This window comes from Falco peregrinus, chromosome 5, assembly GCF_023634155.1.
Source record: "Falco peregrinus isolate bFalPer1 chromosome 5, bFalPer1.pri, whole genome shotgun sequence".
Taxonomy (NCBI): Eukaryota; Metazoa; Chordata; class Aves; order Falconiformes; family Falconidae; genus Falco; species Falco peregrinus.
Window position 1 is genome coordinate 92,702,154 of NC_073725.1, and position 26,684 is coordinate 92,728,837.

At 46.8% G+C, this 26,684-nt stretch overlaps 1 protein-coding gene across 15 annotated transcripts in view; it reads right to left on the reverse strand.

Annotated features, from left to right (window-relative positions):
- Positions 1-3,419: 3,419 nt before the first annotated feature.
- Positions 3,420-26,684, reverse strand: part of ITPR1 (inositol 1,4,5-trisphosphate receptor type 1) — a 183,644-nt gene continuing 160,379 nt past the window's right edge. For 6 of the 15 annotated variants that reach the window (XM_055806271.1, XM_055806270.1, XM_055806274.1 and 3 more), the window contains 6 exons: positions 25,574-25,675; positions 23,745-23,884; positions 22,242-22,407; positions 21,295-21,455; positions 9,788-9,949; positions 3,420-4,826 (listed from right to left, as the gene is read on the reverse strand). In XM_055806271.1, the coding sequence (XP_055662246.1) occupies positions 4,740-4,826; positions 9,788-9,949; positions 21,295-21,455; positions 22,242-22,407; positions 23,745-23,884; positions 25,574-25,675 (818 nt within the window). In that variant the 3' untranslated portion in view covers positions 3,420-4,739. The remainder of the gene's footprint in view (positions 4,827-9,787; positions 9,950-21,294; positions 21,456-22,241; positions 22,408-23,744; positions 23,885-25,573; positions 25,676-26,684) is intronic. The other 9 variants (XM_055806280.1, XM_055806281.1, XM_055806278.1 and 6 more) reach the window with 2 other exon arrangements.

Genomic DNA, 26,684 nt, shown 5'->3' on the forward strand with positions numbered 1-26,684 from the left:
AAATTCACAGTTCAGGCCCCAAAATCCATCGCGGTGTGTGAGAACCTGGTCACGCCAGCTCAAAGCCAGGTAGTCTCCAATGAAAACAAAGAGCCACCCAAATCAGTCATCGGTAGGCTTACGGCCCCTTTCGTGTCCCGTATTGCAGCAGCTACGTGATGCGGTACTTATTTTGGATGCTTTTCACGAGCATCCCTTTAATCCCCTTTGGGCAATCGCAGAGCTGCCTGGCAAGTGGGTCTGCAGGAGGGTGAAGAACACACATGGCAATGTCTTCAGATGTTTATGTTGGAAACGTAAAAGGGAAAGTACTCCAAATAAGTTTCTCTTGTTCAGAAATACAATGGGCAATTTAAAAAACCCTATTAAGCATGTGTGTAGGAGCATTTCCCATTCTGGGAGACAAGCTGAATTGTTATATGGAGCTATATTATGACTTTCCCGACACGGTATCAATCAAGACCCCATTATGTAATGAGGTATCTGTCACACACGCCCCATCGTGAGTCCCCGCCGTGAGCACGGAGACTGCAATCCCGGCTCCTTTGTCCTGCCCTCTGCCAATTTGCTGCAAAATTGAGGACAAGGCTTGAATTTGCCATTGTGGCGGTCTTGGAGCCGCAGCACCACGGCTGTGCTTTCAGAGCAGTTATTTGCATTGCCTTGATTAGCATGTCACCTGCTTCATTAGCGAAGAAAATTCTCATCCACAGACTCAGCCATTCATGCAAATTGAAGAATACACGGAGATCCTTCCCCTGCAGGACTTTCCATTATTAGCAAAATGGGTAGATTCTTTTTGTTCCTTCCTCTTTGGAAGGTCACTTTCGCTTTCACCTCCAAATGAAAGTTCTTATTTAAAAGACACAATAATCGTCTTCCCAAACTTTAACATGGAGCAATCCCGCTTAAAGAAATCTGATGCCAAACGAAGTCTCAGGTGCATGTAAAGCGGGTGGAAACTCCCCAGTTTCAATACGATCCTTACACTAACTGCCATCTGTCACTGTCACTGAATCATTAATTTTACTGCTCATCAGGGAAATGATTTTAGAGCCAAAAAGCTCCCTACTGTGTATGACCTGAACCTCCTGGGCTCTGCTGAGCAGGTCCTTCTTCTTACATCCTCAGCAAACACTTTGCTCAGAGCACACACGTGACATTTTCCTTCCTCTTCCTTTCCTCCATCCCCGATTTCCAGGCTACACAGTCCTGGTTCCTCGCAAGTCATGTTTTCCCAAATCTAGAAATCCTTCTTGCCTTCCCCCTTTGGCATGCCCATACCACTTTTTCTGAAGGTGGGAGCAAACCAAGAGACCCTCCAGCAAGGCTCTAGGGCACTTTCTGTACATACTCACACCCTGCCTATCACCCAGGAATGAGCCACCTTCTCCCACAGCAGCACCCACCTTCTGGGGTGGCCGCTGTCACACCTCATCATCCTCCAGGGGGTCCCGCCTAACCAGCCCCCCTTGCCCTCCCCCCACCGCCGGGTCCTTGGTGCCAGGAGGAGCCGGATCCTCCTGGCCACCGCCACGCACGGGCTGCGCATCGCTCCTTCACCCCATCCACACCTCTGGCTGCGGTCTGAGAGCATTAGTTTTGTTTCTTGAAATTATCTCGATAATTGTAGCTAGTCTACCCAATTAACTGCGCATGCCAAGCTCAACGCTTCTGAAGGATTCCCCATTTCTGATGTTCCTGAGACACGCCACTGCAAAACCTCTTTGCAGAGGTGGACAGTGAGAGCCATGTACCTTATCTTACAGAATCTCCAGAAATGATGCTCAGCCTCCCACATCCTGGCTTTAAGAAGCTAAAGACATAATTATAGATTCTGATGTCAGGTTTGGAAGATTTTTTTCCACTTGAGAGCCCACAAATTGTGAACCGAGCTTTTTGTGATTTCATGAGATATTTAGCTTTTGTGGAAAAGAATACTTGAAACGTGGCGTTTAAACAGACCCCTCACTCAGCATTGCCTTGACATCAATGACAAGTTGCCATGAGGTGCCAGCCCTCGGTCCAGCATGGGAAAGCCCTCACCCAGGCATTGCCCTCGCAAGCCGGGGGGTCAGAACCGCTGCCACCCAGCAGCAGGTTCTCTCCGTTCCTCGCCTCCGCTGCCACGGCGGGCAGAGGAGTTCAGTGCATCCAGAATGATCCAAGACAGAAAGAAAAATAATAATAATAAAAAAAGTCTTTAAAACCAAACAACACAAGAAAAAGAGTAAAAACATATCATGGCTATGCATGAAACCTTCCACGCCGCCACGGACAAACTGCCCCGCTGCAGTTGGCTGCTGCCATCGGGGCGGTGGCTGCGCTTGAGTCACTGCTGCAGCTGCACCAGCGGGAGGAAAAAACCCATTGCTTTTTGCATCTCCCCCCATCTCCTGGGAAAGGACAACCACATGTGAAAACACCAGATTTTACACAGCTGATTTTCACACGGATCACTGCGCAGACTGGGGTTTGTGCTTTTGCTGAAGTGCCCGGTATTTTTGCCTTTTTAAGGTAAAAATGAAGCACCGCTGCACATTCGCAGGGATGTCCTGCTGCAGCCTCCTCCCTCTCACCTGACTGGCAGCGGCTCCGGGAAGCCTGACAAATTTGTGTGTGTCTGCTTATCCCTGGATGACACGAAGGGAAGGAGTGAGTCAGATACACGTCTCTGCTGCTCAGGAGAAAATGTAATCCCGCTCCTTCATTGCACAACCCTGATGGTGGTCGCATCCGTCCTGTTCTCTCTGCACACACCTTGCTAGGAGCCAGCGGCTGCATGGGGGGAAGAGAGATTTGCCAGGATATGTATGGAAATTATGCGTGATTGAGACAACCTCACCAATAAATCCCTGGCTCCGAGACTGCTGGGCAGGCTGCCCTTCTCCCCCCTCCCCCAGATGCACTCGCTGTGCCGTTTCGTGATGACCCGTGGTAGGCAGACGCACCCTTCTCAGACAGTTGTGTGTGCGCTGAGCAGATTAAAGATGATTAATTGTACCAGGTAGTTCCTGCTACATCTTAATCAAATACACATAATCAGCAACGCTCTGCATACACAATACTTGGAGCTGGAGTGTTTTTTTTTTTTTTTTAAACTCTCAGGCACTCCACGCTGAGGATGGCAAGCCTAAAATATCAGTGGTGAGAGCCTGAAGCACCCAGAACCGGAGGGATCACAGGCGAGGTTCCTGGGGCAGCAGTGCCTCTCGCTGCCCTGAGGAAGGACTCACGCTGATTTTAAAAGACCGACCTCTGCCCCTCCTGCTGCAGCTGGGAACAGCAGCACCCTTACCTGCAAGGCCCCCGCCACTCACTTTTCCAGGGTGCGTGGGAAAGCACCACAGCAAACACAACGACGCAGCGCCTTGGAGGGGGAGACAAACCACCAGCAGCCTCTGACCGTAGAGTATTTTGCATCATTTATTTAAATACCTATATTTATGCATTTACAAATTTTCATAACTCTGTAGCTTTTTTCCTTTCTTTTTTTTTTTTTTTTTTTTTGTAGACAGTATTGCAGAGGAGTTAGCTTTTGTAAAATGAGGTCCATGTATAAAACTATGCAACGGATTGGAGAGGAAAAAAACCAAACCAACAAGTTTCCTTTCATACTCTCTAGAATCAGAAACCAAAGAAAGTGAGTGAATGGAGGGGGAGACAGAGAGTAAGGGGTGGGACAGACCAACCTCAAACCAGTGGCGCTCTCAGAAGCATTACACATGTCAGTGCTCAGCTACAGGCCTAACAGGATAGGTTATATTTCAGTCGGTGCGATGCCTGTTTGCTAAAGCTTTAGCAGGCACAAAGGTCTCTAATGAAAAAATAAAAGGAAAGGATCCTGCACACTGAGAATGCAAAAGCCTGGACAGCCTCGTGATAGGGTTTAGGTGTTGTGGCACAAAATGCCCGTAGGAGACTGCACCAACTCATCAGTAGTGCGTCCTCATCCCAAACTTCATTTTGCATAAAAAGTTCCCTTTAAGAAATCTTCGCATTTAAAAAACCTGGTATCTGAGCTCTTCTAGCCTCAGTACTTTGAAGAAGTCACTTGAAAAATACCTCCTGCTTTCCTCGTTTGGAAGCTTCAAAGTAATGTTTTGTTTAAATCAATACCAATCTAACAGCTCATGTATTCCCAGTGTTATCTCTGGGAGGAAGAGGCAACAGATATGGCATTGCAAGATATTTACACACATGGTACAAAAATGTCCAAGGGTATGAAAAATCACCAGTTACACAATTTTGCAGCAGCCTCATTTACACCTGTAATTTTATACCATTTATTACATTGTACTAACACACCAGATTCAAAGATGTGCACTCCCTTTAGGACATTCAGGAATTACAAATATATTGTGATTGCATAATTCATATTGCACAATTGTATAAAAACATAAATACTAGCTATTCTATTTCTTTTTTAAATACAAAATACATGTCACATAGTCAAATATTCTTTTCAAGTGCAATTCAGGTGCTCTCTTTAGTCCTTCCAAGGAAAAGGCAATTTTGATAGTTTTGGCACGAAGTTTAACCTCCGTCCCATGCCAACGGTTCTAATTACAATACGTATGCCCAAAACTTTATATAGTAGCAGTCATATACATATAGTATAAAAACAGGTTATTTACAAAATGAACTGAACGTACACAGAAGCAGCCTCAGTGGTCGGATCTGAGCTCTGGGTTAGCATTACTCGTGCTCTTGCGAGAGGGGCAAGTGACCCCCCCGACTTATGCCGGTTGCTGTGGGTTCACATTCATGGGCGGAGGGTGTCCTAGGAGACCGATGCGCTGTTTCTGCTTCCTCTGCTCTGTCATCTGGAAAATTAAAGAGTTTGCTCATTAGGCCTAGACACTTCCCGTGCGTCAGCTTGCTGAAGGACCCGGCGCTGCCTTTTGTGGTTTGCCTTTACTCTGAAACCCGCTTTCTACAAGCAACGCTCCTCCGTCCGGCGTGCCAAGCGCTAATAGATGAGAGAGGCATCTACAGCTCCGTCCCGTGCACTCATCGGGGCCATCCATGACCTCGCTCGTGTGACTGACTACTGTTTTGCAAGAAAAGCGCTCCGGAGAGCCAGGCGGCCAGCGCGAATTAGCGCAGAGAGCAGCTTGTTGAAACCTCCCCCGTTAGAAATTCTTTGTAACCGGTCCAACGTACCAGGCAGACGAGACGCAGCGGGTGGAAAAAAAGGGGCGAGCCCTCAAGTCAGGCTGGGAATACCCTTGCCTTTGCTGGAATAGACTCGAGCGCTCCCGCTCTCATCAGAAGCGAGCCAACATCCCTTCCCATCTGCCAAAAGCCAAGACACAAGGCAGGGATGGGAGGTTAACCGCCTCACTGCCAGACAGCCAAATCCTTGGCAGTACTTCCCAGCAGAGAAACTAACATTCCTCCCAATTAGTGCAATCATGACTTGAAAATGGATCCTAATGTTTTTATTACCAACATTGAAAAACAGTCACAATCCAATTCTCCACTCTTTTTTTTTTTCCCCTCCAAACCTGGGGAGGTTTCTGACAACTTGCATAAGCTGACACGCCACGTAAGGAACTACTCTGGCGTGGGCAGAGTCTCCAGCAGCAAACAGCTGGATCACCGCATGGCACTCCCCACGGCTCCCTCTGCGGCCGCATCTCAGCTTCGGAGGAGCTGACACGTGGGATGGCTTGCAGCAGCCGTGCCAAGGAGGATGCCGGGCAGTGCCTTGCCCCTGGGCCACGGAGGCGAGGGGAGCCCAAAACTGCTCCTCGGGCACCTGGGCTCTACTGAGAGCCCCCACACCCTTGGACGACGTGCAAATGTATGGCTGTGCCACTGCATGCGGTCCGTGGTGGCATCAAGACAGCGTGCACAAGCAGTCGTGCTCATGTCCTGCTCCTGCTGCTCCCTTGCTGGGGCTGAGCACGCCCAGCTGTGCTAACTGGGCGGGCCAGCCGGCTCACCAGGGCTTTGCTGGATCACGCAGCAGCACACCCATGTGCTGGAAAACCTGGCCAGCTTGCCCCGTAAAATAATTTCTCATTCAAGCATAAGATAAAAGTTTAGAGTATTTTTCTTAAGGAAAATTAACTAAGTTTCCTGCAACACCTACATCCACAACGTGATTTTTTCAGTTTTCAGATACTTCATGACAAACGTCAGCCAATCTAATTGCTTGTGGAAGTAACTCCAGGAGAAGGAAGACAGCACGCTCACACATTTGGTTCATTTGTAACACGCACACTTGAATGTGTTTGTTTAACAACTCCAGCGTCAGCGATGGCGAATAGCCTTCCCGACCCTGACACGGCGTACCTGCTGGGGCAGCCGGCCCACGGCCAACCACAGATGCTCATTGTGGGGACAGGAACTGGTCAAAACAGGCTGTTCTGGGCAACCTCCAAAAGCTCCTCCATGTCCCACCGGCCATGCAGCCCTGTGCACCCCCCTGCTGTCACTCAGGCTAGCTGGGTATAATTACAGCTCATTGAGCCACTAAGGAAAGGACCGGAATACGGTGATTCCTCTTGAAACTATAATTAAACTCGACTGCAGCCCAGTGCCTTGCCTGACCCAAGGGGAAGCAGAACCGTTATTTCACCTTTCCAGGAAGATGACCGCAGCCTCCCAGGCACAGGTCACACTCCCCAGCCCTCTGTACCACGCTTCGGGAAGGCTGCTTTCGCAAAAGGCTCGTAAGGCTTCACAGGCAAACAGGAGCAGGAGGAGAGGGGTCTTCCCATTGCTCCCTGGTCACAGATGCACACACAAGCTACTCCTCTGCTGAGCCAGCTGGGACCTCCTTCAACTGTTTGTAAGATGGCCCGCACGCCGGAGATGCAAAGAGGCTTCACTCCAGAAGTGCCCATTCACACCGATTAGCTTCACTGAACAAACTAAAGAGCCACAATTTCACACAGCCAATAAACCAGTTCAGGGGATACATGAATTAAAAATGGAAAGATAAGCAATGACGAGGGACTGTATCAGATATTTTTCATGCTGTGTAGAAAAAAGGGGTGGTGCACCCTGATGCAGGAGCGTATAGAAGACGTGCCTTTTGAGAAAAGGGAAGAATAAAACAAGCGAGCATAAAGCAGAGAGAGAAATGCAATTGCAGTGTTGATGCTGAACGTTATTAATCCTACACGATGTGTAACTTTGTCTGGAGGGCACAGGACTGCAAGTTGGAGCAACTATAATCTCTATCACATTTACCTGGACAGCGAATCTCTTGCAAAAGCTTTACAGCTGCAGCGACTGTACACCTGGGCCTAAAAGGCAATAAAAGCTACGCACGACATATTGCAGGGGAGCTGTCAGCCACTGGAATAATGCTGACAGGATTAAAAAATTGAAACCAAGAGGCCTGAAGTTCATCTGAGTCAAGCTGGACTCTGATAATTGTACGTAGCTGCACAGATGCATGCTGCCTAGTTCCAAAGGTTACGGGTGAGTTGGAGTTAACTCCGGGAACGGGAGCAGGGCACGTGCAAAGCGCACGAGCAGGATGCCGACCCCTACACGCACAGACGGACGCGCTGCCTGCCAGCCCACTCCACTAACAGCTCCAGCAATGCGTCACGCTTATGGCGACGGAGGTCAGGGGTCCCGGCTGCTGTGAGGGGACCGTCCTGAGCGAGAAGCCAACGTCTATTAGAGATGCCTCACACTTTCTGACAGCGGAGGATGGCGCTGGAAAGGACTTCTGGATGATTACATCTAATCCCCTGCTGTTGCAGACAATTATGTTGTAATCTTTTCTGCACAGAATTAAAGCGTTCAAGATTTTAATGGCTCTTGGTGCACTCCTTTGTGAAAGCAGGCACACTGGATTTCAGTTTCGAACAATTACAGTCTCCAGAAACCTAACGAGCTTGAAAAGAAAATGAATGAGAGGTTTTCCCTTTATTTAATTACCAGAAAATAAATACAAATAAAAGTTCCCCGGGTTAGTTCCTTTTCCTGGAGACAGTTCCTGATCAGGAGGAGGGATATACCCGTTTGTCAGATAATTGGAGCATCCTGCAACTTAGGCAGGGCTCTCAATAATGGTACTTAGGGGAATTCCTAAAAGCTATCAAAACATTAATGAAGCTGGTTTCCTCTTTAGCTTTTACAGTCAAATAGCTCTCTAAAAGCTAAATCCTTCATTCTTGTTTTCACAAAGAGCGAGAAGGGGTTTTAGTGCTTGGTCAGCCAAGAGCTGCAAGCTTCAGAAATAAATGCATTCTGGTTCAGAGCTGGCTGTGGCCGATGGAAGGCTCCCGGTGACTGCAGACCACTTTGAGTCAGACCTTTCAACAAGAAGACCTAAGACACATGTTTCAAGATAATTGTTTCCAGGCGAAATAGCAAAACCACTACGCAGCAAGTATTAAAGCACAGACAAAAAGAGCAACTGCCTCTTATCCTCCAGCCTCAAAACCAACAAGAGCAAGGGGGTCTGTGGCACAGACTGAAAATTAATTACATCCAAGAGCAGCAAGGTCTTCTGCCCCCAGTCCTACACGTTAATCCCTTCCTTGTGCTCCGTGGGGTGCTGGGTAAGCGGGGCCAGCTCCATCAGAAATGCAGAGCGTGATCGGAAGGCAGGGAACCGGGATGGCCATCAGTATTGGCTTCCAGAGACTCATGTCTCCATGAAGGTGACTGGCTTACGGAGAAACCCGGCCAGCCCCACGCGGAGAGGGGAAGCAGGAATCTGATTAGTATTGGAGAGAGCTGTGCCAACTGCGCCACAATACGCAGATCACATCTGAAGAGATAACAAACCAAATCTGTTGGCCATTTCTGCCCTGGGCAAGTCCATCGATTGCCCCGGGATACCAGCATGTGCAAGTCAGCAATTAATTTTATTCAGTGCCGATATCTATATAAACTTAATTAATTGAACCATCTGGCTCAGGTTATTAATCCATAAAGATAAGGAGCTAGTGGCTTTGCCGCCACAAGCGGCTCCCACCAAGGCAGGCAGCTGCATTTGCCCTTCTACTTCCAGTTCGGCTGCGATCCAGTTAGGATGCGGACAGCATGAAGCAAAGCCCTCTGCCTCTGTGGCTTTCACAAAGCCATCGCTGGGTCTGGGCTGGGAAGAATCCCCACCATTCCCTCGAGCCCCAGCCAAGCCAAAAGTTAACGCAAGTCCTCAAACTCTTGCTGCAGAAAAAAACACCCACTGCACTGAAAAAAATACGCAGAGGTCTAGCAGTGTTCACATGTTAAGCCACAGCAATATATGCCACAATGCAAAATATTTCTGTGGGGCGTCTGGCTATGTTGCAGTCGCCGAATGGTATCTGCATTAGCAGGACACCGATAGCACGGAGGGGACCGGTGCAAGCTAACCACTCAAACATTCCTCCAGTTTCTCAGTGGGTTTTGAGGTCCATGCAGCAGCCCAGCATTTCTATCAGTATCACACCCTCTGACTTACAGGCTTGTGCTAAGGACTTTGGGTTAAAACCCATAACAACAACCACCACCAACAACAATACACAGGCTCCCTGCACCAGCGAGACCGATTTAACTTCAGCTTTGACTTTTTTAATGCACGTTTTCCCTTTCTGGAGGTGTCCACTTCAGACTACACCAGTTCAGTTAGCACTGCCAGGCAGGTCAGCTGGGGTACAGGGCTTTGGAAGGACATTTTGTTTGCTCACTTCTTTCCTAAACAAGAGCTACGTTAGAAAAGTTCTTCACGGGGTTTGCAGAACCCACAGAGCTGTAAAACACCGCTTAGTACAACAGGCTCGCAGACCTCTGTCCTGCCCGTTGTTCGCAGCCAGCACTCCCTTACCTGGTCCTTAAGCTCTGACAGCTGGCCAGAGAGGTTGGTCACAAGCTTCATGGTGGACTCCAACTTCTCCTGCAAGTTCCTCAGCTCGTTCTGCTCTCCTTCCGAGTCGCTGCTCACAAGCGACATGGCCCGCATCCGAGGGAACCAGTCCAGGTTTCGCTCCTGAGAATAAGACGCGAGTTCACAATTAGCGTTTGCCAAATGGAAACCCGCGCCCCAGTGGCTCCATGCAGACAGATCTTTAATGCCACACGGGGACATTCCTCAGATACACAAGCTCTGTAGTTATTTTCATTTGCATCTTACTGGAGAGTCTGCAAAATTGCCTGCTAGAGGCAATGAGGCACTTCAGACGTAACTACTGAAAATTAAGGCTGCTTACTGTGGGCTCTCCCTTCACAACAACTCCCTCTCCCCAGCTGTTTCTCCTTCAGATACACTTCAGTGCAATACGTGGACACTGGACATTAAACCAGCACAGATTTCACATCTGGACAAACATTCTCCAGTGCTAGAAATCTGCTGCCACCTTATAGTTTTTTAATTTGTGTTTGTTGATCATTTTCTGCTGATAAAGCTGGTTTGCTATTTTGGTCAGGCAAAATTTGGCTGAGCTTTCTAATGAAAGAAACCACGTTCAACCTGGAAATTCTTTCATTGCTGAGATACTCCCTTTTTAATGGAAAAGAAAAAAAGAAAAGAAATATTCATATTCTGACTGCTGGCTCAGGCTAAAACGCGGGACAGATTAAGTTACAACAAATTGCTTATTACAAAATTTTCATTCAGGCATACCAGTGCTCTGATGGTCCATGTTTAAGTTACAGTCAGGAGCTTCAGTGGACATGTGCTCAGTGTCATTGGTATGTACACAGAAGCTCACACATACACTCACGTACACACCAGTGACGTTAAAAATAAAAGCAGGAACGGAATAGAAAGCCACAAAAGAGGAGGAGGGGTGCACACCGCATCTTGACACCTTAAATTTCAACACCTAACTGGTTTCCTATCTAGTCTGGTTCTCCTCCCACGCTGAAGATACTTTCTGAAATGGAAGTTAAACTCGCGCTGGATGAGATAAGGATGTGTGCACTCTCATAGGTGACACTGCAACAACTGGTAGGATTTTTTTTAACAAACCAAATGAAAAGGTAACAGGCTACTGGATTAACAGCATCCCGAACCAAAGACTGATCAACATCACTAATTAACGGTGACCAAAGTTCACCCCGCTTCACAGGCCAGGCTCTTCACTGGGCGCTCTCTCAAACTCACGGCTTATTTTCATGGCGCTGCATGCTCTCTTTGGCTTTTTGCCACTCCCTGCCTAAATCTCTTGAACCTGCTCCCCCCCGCCATGCTCCCTTGTTCCCAGGAGCACCCATCCTGCTTAAATCAGGGCTGTGCACCTCTACAGAGAGTCACAGCTGCGTCCTTTCTGCAATTCAGATGCAATGCCAAGACTCATCATCTTAAATTAGTTGCTTTCTGATCTGCTCGGAGTTTACTATTGCTGAGATTAAAAGGCAGAAAGCAGGCCCTTTCCCATGCAGCGCACCACAGGATTCCCACATGATGCAAAACTGCCAGGAAGGCTTTTTTCTCCTGATCTCTGTTTACAGGGCAGATGGTTTCTGCTAATAAAAAAAAAAAAATATGTACAAAAAAAATAAGCCTTTATCAAGACAAGTGCCAAAATATTTTGGACTTTAGGAAATGACAGTCCCACAATTAAGATTTAATAGCAGTAACAGGGAACATTTCACTGTCTTCTTCCAGTCATAGTAAAACCCTCATTAGGGAAGAGGGGTGGGCTCGCCACTTGTGCTCAGGTCCAGTGCCTCCCCAAAAAAGTATTTCCCCTCCCCACCCACCCAGGGAAGACAAACTAAACCAACTGCTAGTCCCTTCCCTGCTCTCCTTCAAGTGAGAGGGCTTCAAGGACAAGGCAAATTAAACTAAAATACAATTTATATCCGCAGGTTTGCCTGGACCCTCAGGTCCATGTCCTGAGGCTTCTGGGCAGACACAGAGCCCTGAAGCTCCTGCCCACCTCCTTACCAGCTGCAGAAACAGTCACTTCACTTGCTCCCAAAGAGGCCAGCTTCCCGAGCCCATCCCCAGAGTGCTCCCAGGTCCCGTCCTTGGGAAGGATGCAGGGGACAAGGGGAGTGGTACCTAGAAACACCAACCTTTCCCTACCTGCAACATTTTATTAATATCCCAAATGTTTTCTAAGGTTACTCTGCAATATAAGCAAATGCAGTAGCAGCTGCAGAGGCTGCAACTTGATTGTTACAGGCAGGGAAGGTGACAAGCAGCCTCGGATGGCGAGAGCATCGAACCAGCAACCACTACAGCACTGACAGCTTCTTTCATACTCGCTGGTTTTCTGAAAGCCCCAGCCCTTGAAGTCACTTGAGTACGGGAAATCTTGGCTTTCACTTGAAAAAACAACAAAGTGCCTCTCTAGTTCTCATGGCAATGGTCAAAGATGAAAAACAAAAATGCTCCGTGTGAACTCTGCAAGCTGAGAAAGGAGAAGGCTAGGGAAAAGGAGACAAGACTCACGGCCCCCCGGGTGGTCTCCTGAGCTGTGAGGGCAGGGATTCACTTTTGAGCCTGGAACTGGCAACACCCCTGCTAAATCCTGATCCACCTGTGAAAGAGTTAATGGGGGCACCTGGAAACTTTCTGTGCAGAGACCTCGGACCTGGACCTCGGCATCACTTTGCCAAGCCACAGTGTTGGGCTGGCCCCAAGCCATGCTCCCGGTCAGGTTTCACGTGGGTTGTTGGCACGACTCAAACCCAAAGTTCAGCTGGAAGCATGCAGCTGCCCCCCTGCAAGAAATAAGGGGATGTGCCCCTAAACAGCCTGGGCAAACACCTCGAGGTGAGGAGCCGTGGGGACAGACGTGCAGCTAAAACTGCTTTGAGGCAGGTACAAGATGCACTGTGCTGGCTGAGCTATGGTGAGTGCTGGGACTCTCCGGAGAGGGCAGCAGGGATGCTGCCAGCACACAGTGGCACACCTCTTCCTCCTCTGCACACACATTATTTTGCAACCCCTTTGCATGGGAAACCTTCAGCCTGTTCCTGCAAACGCCACCGGCACCGCAGAGAGAAGCTGGAAAGCCTGGATGTGACCAGCTTGCTGAAATGCAGATTTCTGCCACAACAACTGCCCTTGCCCATGCTGTGTGTGTGTGTGTTTTCTTTTCAATAAATAAATAATGATGCCTCAAGCAGAGATGGTGAAAACGGAAATAAGCAGGAATGCAGAAAGGTCAGTCGCTGCTGAGCCCGCTGGGCTGGTGTGCAGCACCAGCCCGGCTCCCAGCCCCGCGCCTGCCAGCAGCGCTGCTCTGCAGAGCGCCTCTATTCAAGGGTGAATAAAAGATTTATATCTTGATGATCTAGTTTCTGCTGAACTTTAGCTGAACACCGGGCTGCCTTTAAAGACACAGCCTTCCATCTTTCACTGGGGTTTCAATAGTTTTCGAGAGGCACTAAGTGAGCCGCAAAGGGAAAGGGTCCCGCCTGGATCCCTTTTTCCCTGCCTGTCCCTGGTCCCGCCGCGCGCCCTGCTCGGCTGCTGGCACCTCGCATGCCAATGCAGTTATGTGCTGTCTGCTGTGGTCCTCCTGCCAGCGCAGGCACCGGGATCCTGGTGTGCAGTCAGCTCCCTCTTCCCGTCACAGTCGCAGCTTCCTCTGCTTCAACAGACGAACTGACTAAAGCCACTGACGGATGCTGGCTAACCACAAGTGCTGGGTTTCGGGTTAGCTCTTTTCTAGGTAAAGTTGGAAAAGTCCCTCTTGTAAAGTAAATATCATTAAATCTCAGACATGGGGGCGACGCTGACCATCCACGACTGGAAATTTGAAGAAGAGGAAGCAGCGCTGCATGATGCAGATGCAATTCATTCTGAGAAGCACCCGCTCCTCCCTGCTTCTGCCGAAGAGTTTATTCTAAGAAAAGTTTCTGAGGCAACCTCGGCGCGAGCCGTGCCAAAAGGTGCATTAGGCCCGCTCCTCACGCAGGAGCCGGCTGCTAATGGCAGGGACCGGGGCTTGTCCTCACCTACGGCCGGCCCAAGGAAGTCACCGCTTCTCTGCTGGGTCTCCCTTTATTCAGCTGCCCCTGGCCTAATACCCACGGGGTGCTGAAGGGCTAACCCAGCACTCGCCACAATAAACCCCTACAGCCTGCTGTCGGAAGGCTGCCCAACAACCATCATTTAGCAGGGGAAGGCGGTGCCCGCGAATTTCAGTTTCTGTCACGTGTCGTTAAAAATCATACCCATACAGCTGATAAACAGCTTTGTGAAGCGCTTTGAAAATTAGGGTTTTTTGTTTGTTTGTGGTGAGATGAAACTCCTCTTGGCTCCTTCTTTTGCTTCCTGGAAAAAGCCCCACGTCAGGTTCTCCCTCTCCTGCCAAGGACTCACCACCACTTCTTCCACACAAACAGCACCTGACCGTGCCCCCGCTCGACGCTAAGATTATTTTCAATTCCTCATGTGCATCACTGTCTTTAAACAGGAGGCTGCTGAGATAAGGTTAATGGTATAAAAACCTCCTTTTTCACTGTTGCCACAGACAAAATACCCAAGTGGCTTTTACACTAGTGCAGAGCAGGGAACCTGGGAGACAGACACCATTTCTGGAGGTGGAAGATGACCGTGTCCCTGTATGGAATGATCCCCCCTGTACACCCCTGTGATGCTGTGGGTGGCTTGTACAAAGCCAGCGTTTTGTTTACCAGCAGTGAAGTTACCCCACCAAGCACCACGCAGCTCAGTGTGACCAAGGCAGATGGCCCTGGTGGGAATCCCTGCAGGCCATCCCCCTACCCCTGCAGAAGGGACAGTGCCACCTCTATGCAGCAACCTACTTCGGGCTGTTTGGACCCACATTTTAAGTGGGATGCGTTAAACCACGCTCAGCTGGGCAGGACAAAACAATTAAGCATGCAAAGGCTGAACAAAGAGCTGCCGGTGGCCATGGCTGCAGTCACCCACCTCCTCTTGTGCAATGCACCCGGCGTGGCCGGGGCAGCCTGTGGACCACCCCGCGGCACGGGGTCACGGGCACTGCCAGGCTGGAGGCGGCACCGATGACGCAGGGGATGGCCACCGCGCCCCAGCCCCGGGCCACCTCCTCGGCACACACAGCCACACAGGGCTTTTTTGTCCTGGTCAGAGTTGCAGACTGAGCAGTTTATTTTCCCCAGTGTCACCCTCGGTGGTTTCCAGCTGGAAGCCTTCCCCCTCTCTCCCAGACCCCAGCAGCGAGGACGCGGCACCCAGCCTGCAGGCTGCTTTGGGATCCACCCGCACCCCAACACGTTGTGCAAACAAACCCTTCCACCAACATTACTCCTGTTTCCATCGACCCCAGGCCTTTTTTCTGTATGCGCTCAGCCAAAGTGACACCTTTGGACTCATCAGTGAGGACGCTAGCCTGATATTCCCAGCACAGATGCCTGCCCAGGTGGATTCTATCAGGGAAAACCAAGAACTCGGCCATGTAAGGTTAATACCAGCAACAGGAGGGTGGTTCTGCCGCAGCACGCTGCAGGGCACACCAGCTTGCACAGCTCCGGAGGGCAGAGCACACCAACACTGCATGGGAAAGGGGAGGTTGGCCAACCGTTTCTCCCCGTGCAGTTTCTGGCTTGCACCTTAACGCCGATTTCAAGGGTGGAACGGGTTGCTTCCCTATCTAAATGCAAAACTCAGGACCCGTGCCTATGACACAGTGTTTCCAGCTGCCAAGGGCCTTCTGCCAAAAACACCTCTTGGCTCTTCTATCCCTCTGCTATTATTTATTGTTTAACCCTGTAATTATATTGGCTAATTCCAGTAAGGTATCTCAAGATGCAGCTTCTTGGGAAGATACCACTAAATTAAGCGCTATCGGCTCCCGGTTCAGATCCTGACCTCAGTCGTCCTCCCGGCTGGCACCCAGCGTCACTGCGACTGGGAACCCTGAACCCCCAGTTCCTCGTCTATAACCAAGCCACTGCGTGCAAGCTATTTGTACAGGCTGCTCCCTTCTGCGTCTGCAATTGTTTCCGTAACTATTGATCCGACAAATCTTTCAGAGTCGATTTTGCCCCAAAGTACATAATTTTCAGGCACAAATTACAAATGAAAACACATGTGAAATGAAATACACAAAAATATGTAAAAAAAGGTTTCTAATGCTTTCTCAGACTGTAATTTCAGCTGTACACGTCTTTCACCAGTGCTGGAATCATTAAGCCCCCTTTAAATTGCTTTGGGTTTGAAGTATCATGGTCTGCCACTTGTCATTCCCATGTGCTGCAGTTCTAACCCAGCCCTGGCCATCTCCCACCAAACTATATTTGATGCAGAGCCCGGAGACACAGTAACCCTTCAAAGTCACCGTCACCTGAGCCTTGTGCGGGCTGTGAATCACACACCCCCGCTGAGTTTCAGAGCATAGCGACAATCGTGGCTGCGTGTTCAGCTCCTCAGGAGAGGTTTCAAGTTGAACTTGCACTTCTGTGAGAGTGTAATTTTAACAGCCTGGCACTGATGATACCTTGCCTTCGCCTACTAGGAGGCTACGTATTGGCAGAAGTTACAGGCTACACTGGACACACAAAACAGTAACAAGAAATACTTTCCAATTACACTATAGCAGACAGCTCAAGACAAAAAGAAAAAAGCCCAATGATATATTTAATTCTCCGATTTTGTACATAGCGTTAACTAGGGTGCAAGAGGAAATCTTTAGCCTTCATTTCCATTCCAAATTCTTTTAAGGATATCTGCACCATCACTCCTATTTATAAATGGTTCATTTAAAATGCCAACACAATCCAGTTGAAGGCTCAAGACTCAGTGCTCTCGATCTGGACATGGGAGCGTGGGCAATCCCTTACACCTCTCTGCCTCGCTTTTGTAATAAAGGTTAATGACACGTATCCTGCTTGGTGCAACAGTAGATTAAAAATCTGTGGAAACTGCAAGAGGTAATTAGGAAGGTTTGTGCTAAAAACTTTCCCAAACAAGCTTTTATTTTTTAATACGCACATGTGCGAGCACACAAAGACTCAGAGCCATGTGACTCTCCCCCACGCCGATCGGACACCGATGACAAGCTGTACATGCAGATCCCCAGGTCAGGGTGTGCGTAGTTGCACATGCAAGTACGCGTCTGTGCAAGTGACAGCGCACTGCAGCTGCATGCACAACAGCTTATGAATGTGCACAAAAGCGAAGCGTGTACGTGGTTTTCTACGTATGTATTGAGCTTCAGACTAAGCATTTTTACGTATTATAAATGCCTGCAAACAGCTGTGCATAGCAGACCTTTGCCAAGACTCAAGTGACAGCTGTACTGATGGGGCTGCTGCTAAGGAGGCTGCCGCAGTAACTGCAGGCAAATGCAGAAAACTTAAGAAGAAATTCTCAAGACAGGGTGGGTAGATAAGAAATTTAAATGAACTAATCTGCAGGGAGTTGCACCGAGTTCACATTAGTCATTTGGGTGTGGATGTCAATGTCTGGCCAACACGATAAGTGGGTCCCCCCACCTCCTACACACATGGTATTATTCAGACATCACCTGATCTTCCCTGGTGACTACAAAGCCACACAGCAGCTGAACCTTACGCCTTTGTTCCTGGGAAAGGCAGGAGGCACCAGACTACCAGCTCTGCAGCACCATTAGCATACTTCCCAGATAAACACTTTTCAAAACGCATTGATCCATCTTGAAGCCTGACTATCTTAAGTGCACATCTGCAGTGATTTAGCCAGATGAGCAGAAGTTAGGTCATCAGGAGGGTTTCATAAACACCAAGAATTAAAGACCATTGCTATTACCGCTAGATGTTTTCTCACATCCTACAGTACCACCTGTGATGTTAAATAGATACTAGGAGGCAGCTCAAGAATGCCTTTGGAAGGGGAGCTGCTTCATGCTAAGCTTCCGTTGTCTGTCACCTCCCAAGATCCATGAGGTTACCAGCCTCGCCAGTGCTGGTAAGGACTTCAGGACAGCGGGTGAGTCACCGCAGCAGCCCGGCTGTGGAGTGAGCTCAGCTTCTACATCAAACAGAACCAGCACTCCCATTCCTCCCCTTGCACTGCTCTAGCAATTCCCAGCAAAGATTCTTAAGATAGCCCAAGTTTTACGTCACATATGGTAGCAGGCACGCTCACCTTACTGACAGGAGCATTACCCCTATTTACAGGGGGAAAAGCTGGCGATGACTTCCAGGACTCCTATCAGGAGCCGGGACGTGTAGCTACAAGACCACTGCCTGACAAGCCCTGGCTTCCCCGCCGCAGCACACGGGGAGCGTGAACACAGCCCGGCGGGGATCACAGGCGCAGCAGACCCACGCTCCTGTCCGAAAAACGTCATGGAAGTTATCGTTACAAATCAGTGCGAACAGCACGGTGGATTAGATTTTATTCTGTCAGATCAATGGGGGTTTTTAATTCTTATTTTGATCAGGCTTACAGTGCTCAAAATACTTCTAAGCCCTAAACTCTGTTTCCAGGCTTAACTGTTGACTTCTTTCTGCATGCTGTGTTTCAGCTTAATGAGCTTCTATCCACGATGAAATACAAAATTCACTAAAGAAATGTAGTTAATCATTGATTTTCAAGGCTACAATTTCTTTTTATGCCGGGTCAGATTCCTGCAGCGTACAAGATGAATTTATGGGCAAGATTCAGCTCTGCCATCCCCAGTACAGTGGATATCCTCAAAATTGCCTTTCTACACACATTATTTTTAGACAAGAAAACATGAAAATTCAAGATCACTCTTAAAGCTTCTGAATATTCACTAACCAGCATAAGTGAAATTGTCCAGGATTCTTTTGATACCACAGTGCTTAAAAATATCTTTAAAGCGCTGTTACAAGCCACACTGGATGGAACTCACACACTGATGGTGGATATAATTTTAGTGTCCTCAATTTTTTATTTGTTCTTTTTTATTGTTTTTTTTTTTTAATGTTTTGTGGTGTTGGAACCACCCACAAATACTAAACGGCAGAGGGAATTTTTTGGAAAAAAAAAAAAAAGGCAGAAATCCAAGAGTTTTCTAAAGATACTCTGTTGGGAGTCAGAGCAAAGGTGAAGTATATTTGAGGTGTATTCTGTCACCACACTATGATGGGGAGCACATTATGCTTCCTACCCTCAACTACTAAAAATGGATATAAATTGCAGTTGAACAATGGTACCACATGAACAGCCCATGGAAAAGAGATGCCCCATCTTCGTCATTATCAAAGATGTTAGACTGCCACCTTCAGTCTGAAAATGTGGGGAGAAAATCCCTTTTCAATCTAACCATGCCATAAGTAGGCTTCCCAGGAGAACCTGGTAGCTGCAGACATGAAGCAACCACAGGTTCCCATCCACCCTCTGTACAAATACGAAATAAACCATCACCTCCAGCGGGTCAGTCTCAATCTTTGGAACCACTGACATATTTAAGGCTTTCCTTTTGACCATCCTTCTAGGTTCATGGGATGAGACAGAAAGCTGGAATAAAAGATGGACCATGCCCCAGGTTACTCCTAGATACATCTTCGGCAGAAAAAAAAGGATTTTCTGACTCTTACATGAGTATTTAAAACAGGTCTGGTAGAGAAATATATTCATCATGTTTTGCACTCAGATTTTCTAGGGCAGAGAAGAATGTTTTTAATGTTAAGGGATGATGGAAAGAAATCGCTTCCGATTTCCAGAGTAAGCGTTGCCAGATCAGTCCTAAGGAATACGTCAACTGCAACACGCTGCTGGGAGCCATGGTGCCAGGGCAGCAGCAGCCGGAGCTGCCCCAGTCACGCCTGTGCCAGCTTGTGGCAGACCACTGGTGTGCAAAGCAAATTTACTTCCTATTCCACGGCTCATACGGCTGCACCATGCTTTCAAAAGCATTGCAGCGAGACCCTGCTGTTAGTTCTCAATTTAAAACTGGCTCATGAAATGCAAAAAAACACCAACTACAAGACATACTCCAAGCTTCTACCTAGAGCATATAGTTATATAAAATCGCATCTGCATGAGACACTCGGTCTCTGCATAATTTATCCATATTCCCATTCAACACATAGTAATTAGCTCTTGCTGACACCTCTATGAATGGTAATTCTGATGAAAGTTCTCCAGGTTTTGTGTTTATTGGTTCATTGCAAACATTCCGTGACTAGTTTTTTTGTTCTTATCTAATTTGAACTGTTAAACTGAAATAATAATTCGGTAATAAATTGTTCGTTAATTGATATTTTTTTTTAAAAGCTAATTTTAACACAACACAACATGGCCTTTTACAAGGAGAAACATTTTAAAGAGTACAGTGCTTTCCCCCAAAGTAATGCTTGCTGCTGTGGGATAAATAAAGGGAGCAATATAATCAGTCAGACTAGAAAGCAGCAGTGATGTACTTAAGTTATCTCACTGTGCTAATCCTCTATCAGGTGACTGCTCACAAGATTTCTTTAAGCCCTCATTACAGAGGCAGAAATCCAGAACTAGAACATACACTGTAGTGACCCCAAAGTAACTTGTTTAACCTCTAAGAGATCTTGGTGCGATTTACACGCTGACTGGGCCATGACAAATTGCCCGCTTAAAGGAAGGTTGTACCTCTGCAGCACAAGAAGCCACAGACAAGTGAGAAACGTATTCTGCTATTTATCTGTCTGAAGGCAAATAAAGAAATAACTAACTGAAATGTTATAAACCAGAAACAGCTTTTGCTAACCACCCAGAAGACACACAAATTACTAATTGGGGTTTGGGATCTAATTCCAGGAGCTCTGAGCCTGCAGCTGGGCAGAGATGAGGCTGTTAATTCTCTCATTAAGAGGCCTTGCAATTGAGCAGATATCAATTTTAGTTTTTTCCAATAATAAGCTAAAATTGTGAGAAAACAAATCCTACAAGTGAGTTGAAGATATTTATACTGGAACAGGTTATAACCTGTTTGTTACACTTCAGACACTTCCACCAGCTTGAAAATAGTCCCTTAAACATCAGCTTTCAAAACGGAATAGCTTCTCTTCACCTGATTTAAACCCAGGGAGCCTACCACCTAGCCATCAGCGCTCACCGCCACCTACTCCAGCGTACACGGTGAGTGGTTCAGAGGATGAGAAGCTGCAGGTACGCAGATGCAGATCGCCGTGTGACTGCAGTGCTGCAGCACATCAGCTCCCACGAGTGCCCCTGCCTGCACCACCCGTGCGCAGCACGCTGCACTGTGCTGCCATCAACACAATGTCTTTTATCGAGCTGCCTTGCCAAGTCCATCTTAAGTATATTATCTTTAGAAGATGCTTCTAAAAGGAAGCACATCGGATTAAGGTTATTGCTATAGAAAAAAAAGTCTTACTCCAAGTTTTTGCTTGCAAAATAAATACAATAGAGTACTATATTTACCAATTAGTGGTCTAATCTAGAAGGGGGGTATGCGGGGGGAAGTAAAACTCTGCACTCACCTTGATCATTTCTGCCACGTAACTTTCTGGTCCTGTATATTCTGTTGAATCTTTTACTTTCACTAACACAATAAAGCACAAATAATGCCACATATTGTGCTCTTCTTTAATGTGCTCTTCAAATGTGACTGTCTTGTTATCAAACTTATCTCTTTCCAAACCTACAAGAATGACAAATGTATAACCTTTAGTATTTACAAACGGGAACTAAGCAGATGAGCTCTAAGAACAAAACTTGTTTCTGCAGTCTGCTGTGGTTCTTAACAGCTGCAATCATTCTTAAATGAACGCTGGATAACAGGGATAAACTCCCTAACAAATGCCCCCAAGGTAGTCAGAAGAGGAAAGAAGGCATAGCAAGTACTGCTCATGCTTATTACATGTAACAGAAACCTTCTGGTTAAAAAAAGGTAGCTACCTTGTATGCAATCAGTTTGTCAGATTTCATAACGCATCTCCTATTTTTAGGCAAAATGATACCAAAAGCAACATTTGCTTTGCCGCAAATTTCCCAAAGGTTACTTCTGTCAGTCTGTACGTTACACAACTTCTGCGTGGCCATGTCACCTAACTGCACCGGCCTCGAAGACTCGGCAGCGTAATTCCCCATCTACTGATGGGAAAAACTTTCACAGGCACTACTCAGCACTCCGCACCCTTGGAAAAAAACCAACTGTTTATAAAAATCTCTCCCTTTCCAATAGGAAACTATTCATTGAAGCACAGGAGAAACAGAACCCAAAGGTTCAAGGAAAAACAGCACGCTGAGCACGCATTCCCCATCTCCTCCTGCTGCCAAGCTCCTCTGCACATGGTACCCAAGAATATCAACCAGCTGAGGAACGCAAGGTAGGAACAGTCAGTAATTCAAGACTCCTGTTTCCTGCGAGTCTGCAGCTATCTCTGACAGAGTAACCCCTTTGTCTTCACTATATTTCTGCACTTACCACAAATAAAGCAAGTAGTTTTTAAAATTTCTTCTTTCTTCTGTTTTTCACTCCTTAAATCAGCAAAAGTGTCAATGATCACACCAAAAATCAGGTTAAGGACAATAATGATGACCATGAAGAAGAATAACAGATCGTATATCACTCTAGCAGCAAAGAGAGGTTCCTGCAAGATACATATTTTAATTATTAACAACCCAAACACATGCAACTTCCAACCCTTAACATGCCTTTCTCAGTTCAGCAAGAGTATGCTGCCCCCCAAACCCTCCCAGTCTCCATTTCTCATGCCCTCAGGCGATAACTTACGACTGAAAACATTAAGTGAAACTAAAATGCAAGATTACTGAAAGAGAAGCCGAATTAGCCAGTTACCAGCATGCCCCCTCTCCAGAGCCCCTCTTTCTGCTTACTGTGGCCAAGTCTGTCCTTTTCTCCGTCACACACACTGACATTTGTTCCCTCCTCACCCCTGCCCTGCAAGCCCATCCAGACTATATCCTTACACTAACCTGCCTAGATATCAATATAGTATCAGTGTTAACCATAAAGCCTTTTAGTGGAATTTAATAGTAGCCATTTCATTTATGCTAACAACCGTGTATGTGGACATCGAGCTGGGCTCCCCAGCACCCGTTACGTATCTATTGCAGCCCCAAACACCCAGATGCCCAACCCTTGTTCTCAGAATCATCCTGCCAGTCGGGTGCCAAGCGTTCATTAAGAATTACATAATTTCTAAACCATTGTAAGCTGAAAATAAGGCTAAATATTAGAAAACACTTTGAAATTGCAGATAATACAGAAAAGCATTCGCTCTGAGCGCGACTGGTCCTTCGGCCCCTAAGGGCTGTGGAGGGTGACAGCCTGAGACTCAGACGGGCACAAACAGCCAAAGCAGCAGCTACGCGGGCAGCTTTGAGTATTGTGAAAAATTCCTGCTGCTTTGACCAGTCCTTGCTCTCTGATGGTGGCTCCAAACACCATCCTTCTCCACTGCCCACAGTCCCGGCTCCAACCCATCTTGGTCCCTGTCCTCTCATCCATTCCCTGTTTTACAGATCTTGCCTTTCCCTGGGGATGCTCCCCACAGAAATCACTCCCCTACAATGGGATCAGCTGCCACGGCAAGCTGCCACGGCATTTTCATTCTGCTACTCATGCTACTCTTTCACTAGCTTGTACTTATTTCTTCAGATCCTGAACTCCCGAAGCAGGGGCTGTTGGCTGCCCCGTTTCTGTTCTTTTGGGCCCTGTTCGAGACAGCCCTCAAGCTAAAAGCACCCTAAAAAAAAGGATGGGCAGAAGCTTCTTTGAACTGGCTGTTCTTTAATCTGATAGTACAGAGATTTAACTGTCCCGCACAGAGAAAGAGGGGTCCCTTCCAGTCACGGTGTATCCTACATCTGTTTCAAGGGAGTGTGTACACATGCTCCCCAGCAGAACTAGATCCCCAGCCCTACATGGTTATCACTCTTCCGCCCCCATTCAGTGATAATTTACCTCTTTGGATGGTTTCCTGAGCACATCACCTACTCCACCCCCACTCCTGAGCCCATGACTCAGTACAGTAACAATGCACATCAGTAACGTCTCGCACGTATGCTCTTTATTCTCTTCCTCCATTTCTTCAGCAATCAGTTCTGTTAACACAGCAAGCGAAGACATGTTTCAAAGGCAAGAAGACCAGTTTTAAATAATTCTCTCCATTCTCTGTTGGTTATGCTCACTCTTCGCTTTGCAAAAACTGCCAGCTTTCCAGCCAGCGCTACAAACCTCCTCGGCTCTTGCAAGAGCCGACCAGCGAAGCCGGTCTCTGCTCCGGCTCCAGCCTGCCCTCCTCTCCCCACCAGCACGGTTCCCTCTTGTGCTTCAACTGCTGTCTTTGACTTGGTTAAATCTCTCTTTCCATTTCTGTTCGCATGCATCGCTCAGATCACCAGATGCCTGTTTATACAGAATCATAGCTTTTTGACAGCTCAGAGGACAAAGTGTTGCCTCTTACACTCTCCCTTGGTGCCTAACAGATTGCACAGCCTTTGGGCTGCACTCAAAATGGCAACTTCAACTTGTATTTTTCAAATGGCTAAAATATCACTGCTTATGGAAACGGCATTTTACTAAAAAAGTAACACACTTTTTTTGACCCTCTCTTCGTTTGGCTGAAGCCTCCAACTTCACTGTTTCAGTTGCAGAACTGCTAGAATTAATTACCTAATCTTATATACTCTCCCAGTACCCATTAAAAGCCTCATGACTTTTATTTCATCATAAAAATGCTCATGAGCAGATCCCACCTTCCCACAGACAGCCTCAGAAACCCCAAATCCCCATGCAATCCAGAAATAGCCAAAGCCCAAGATGGTAGAGAAATGGCCGAGGATTTGGGCATCATTAATATCCCTGGCCATGTAAGACCCTGATATCAGGTTGACTATTTACAATATAAAACCTTCTCTCAAGTTTTCCCTTCCGCGGCCAGAGTGTATAAAGACAAAGCAGCACGCTCCTCCTAGAGCTGAATAAACCAGCTATTCTTGTATCAATGCTGAATCTTAGATTATCAAAGAGGACACTTAAGCAAAACCGAACCATCCATCTCCTCTTGCGAGCAGGGGCTGGTGGCCATTAATGACCTTTGAGACGTTTGACCATGTAAGAGCTCTGCTTCTAAGAGAAATAGTGTGGTTCTGTCTGGCTCTCACAGCCAACATCATAAATCTCTTGAGAATTACATTTTCTAAAAAATAAAACTGAAATACTTCAATACCCAATCTGAGGCTGGTGATTATGCTACAAGTAGTATCTCACATGCACTTTTTTGATCTCAAACCCCCCCAAACCTACCCTGTCTGCTTTAATCCATTGAGTACTTCCTGCCACGATATTAAAAACAATTTTCCTGGTTAGCTAGATAGAATAATGCTGACAATAAACAATGTTCTGCTCCATATTTCACAGGGTATTATCCTCTGAGATCACACTTAATAGCCTAATGTTTTAAAATAATAAACTTTGCAAAGAGGTAAACTGCATCACTTCCTTCTCAAATTGATGTAGAACATTAAAAGAGTATGACAGTGTTTTAACAAAGTATGGTTTAGTTCTAAGTTTCTCTAGTTTAATCACTTCATGTAACAAATGTTATTTATGCCACTGGCAGAAATGAATCCAATTTTAGGTTTGACATTCTCACAAGAGCTTTGTTCCCAAATTTATTACATAGGATTTTTTTAAGACATTGTTGTTGTTTTTTTTTAATTTAAGGTGCTTAACTAGAGAAAGTGTGGAAACTCAGAGTGCAAGTTACAAATTCAACAGCAGATACTCACGGTCTGAAGGAATGATTGAAGAACAGTTTTCACTGCTACCTGCTTTGCATACATCAGAATAGAGAAACTCTCCCGTCATGGTCTCCCCTGGTTCTGTGCGATCTAAGAAGGCGATGAATCAAACGCATAGTTTAACGTTACTTCTCAGATAGATATTAAGGTACTTCATCACATGCAGTGAAAAATTACTAGGCAGATTTAGAACAGTATATTATCCTAGAGTTTAGAAGGGCACAGTACTTTCTGATTTACACATTCAGCAATTTTAAACTGAAACATAAAATAATTTTCATTTCTATGAACTGGAGACCACAGTTGTGCATTTATTTTGCATCAGCTCCAAAGTTGAGAGTAATGGAAATTGTTCCAAAAATACTACGTTCTAGCGGACGGTCAATTTTCAAGGTGCCTTGAAAACTTGCTTTTCAATGCCTTGCAAGTATCAAAACAAACCTGTGCCACACAGGAATATATTTCTGGCATTTCTCCAGCTGCATGGAAACGTGAAATAACGGGGTCAGTGAGTTTTGGGTCTCTCTCAGAACTGGCAGTGAAATTAAGAAAAAAATAGTGGGAATGTCAAGTAATACTTGTCTGAATAGCTCAAGTGTCAGAGAAAGAAAAAACCAAACAAGACAAAACCCAAACCTCTCTTACAAATTTCTTTTCTGTGCTCCCCACCCACAGAGTTAGCTGCTGGATGCTGCGGGGTGCACACCCCCCCCACCCCCCCCACCCCCCCCCCGGACTTACAATAGGCAACTTGAGGCCAGCACAGAGAATTCTGCTGGGGAGTTCAAACTGTAGCAAGTATTTGAGGCAGGTTAATACAGTCCGTTAACACCAGAGAGATAAACCTCTACTTCACAGAAGCATGTCTTTAATGTCCTTCATTTATGTTCACTCTGTTACTTCAGGTAAAGTACTGATTTTTTTTTTTTTATACTAAAAGTAAACCCCACCATTAAAAGCCGATAGAAGCATTCAGTATCTGGCAAACCAAGGCAGAACTGAATTCTCCCAGCACAGAGCCTTCTCCACAATGGCCTACCTAAAGTCTGCTTCTAATTAACCTGGGGGAGGGAGTAGGTGTACCTGAATTAGATATTCT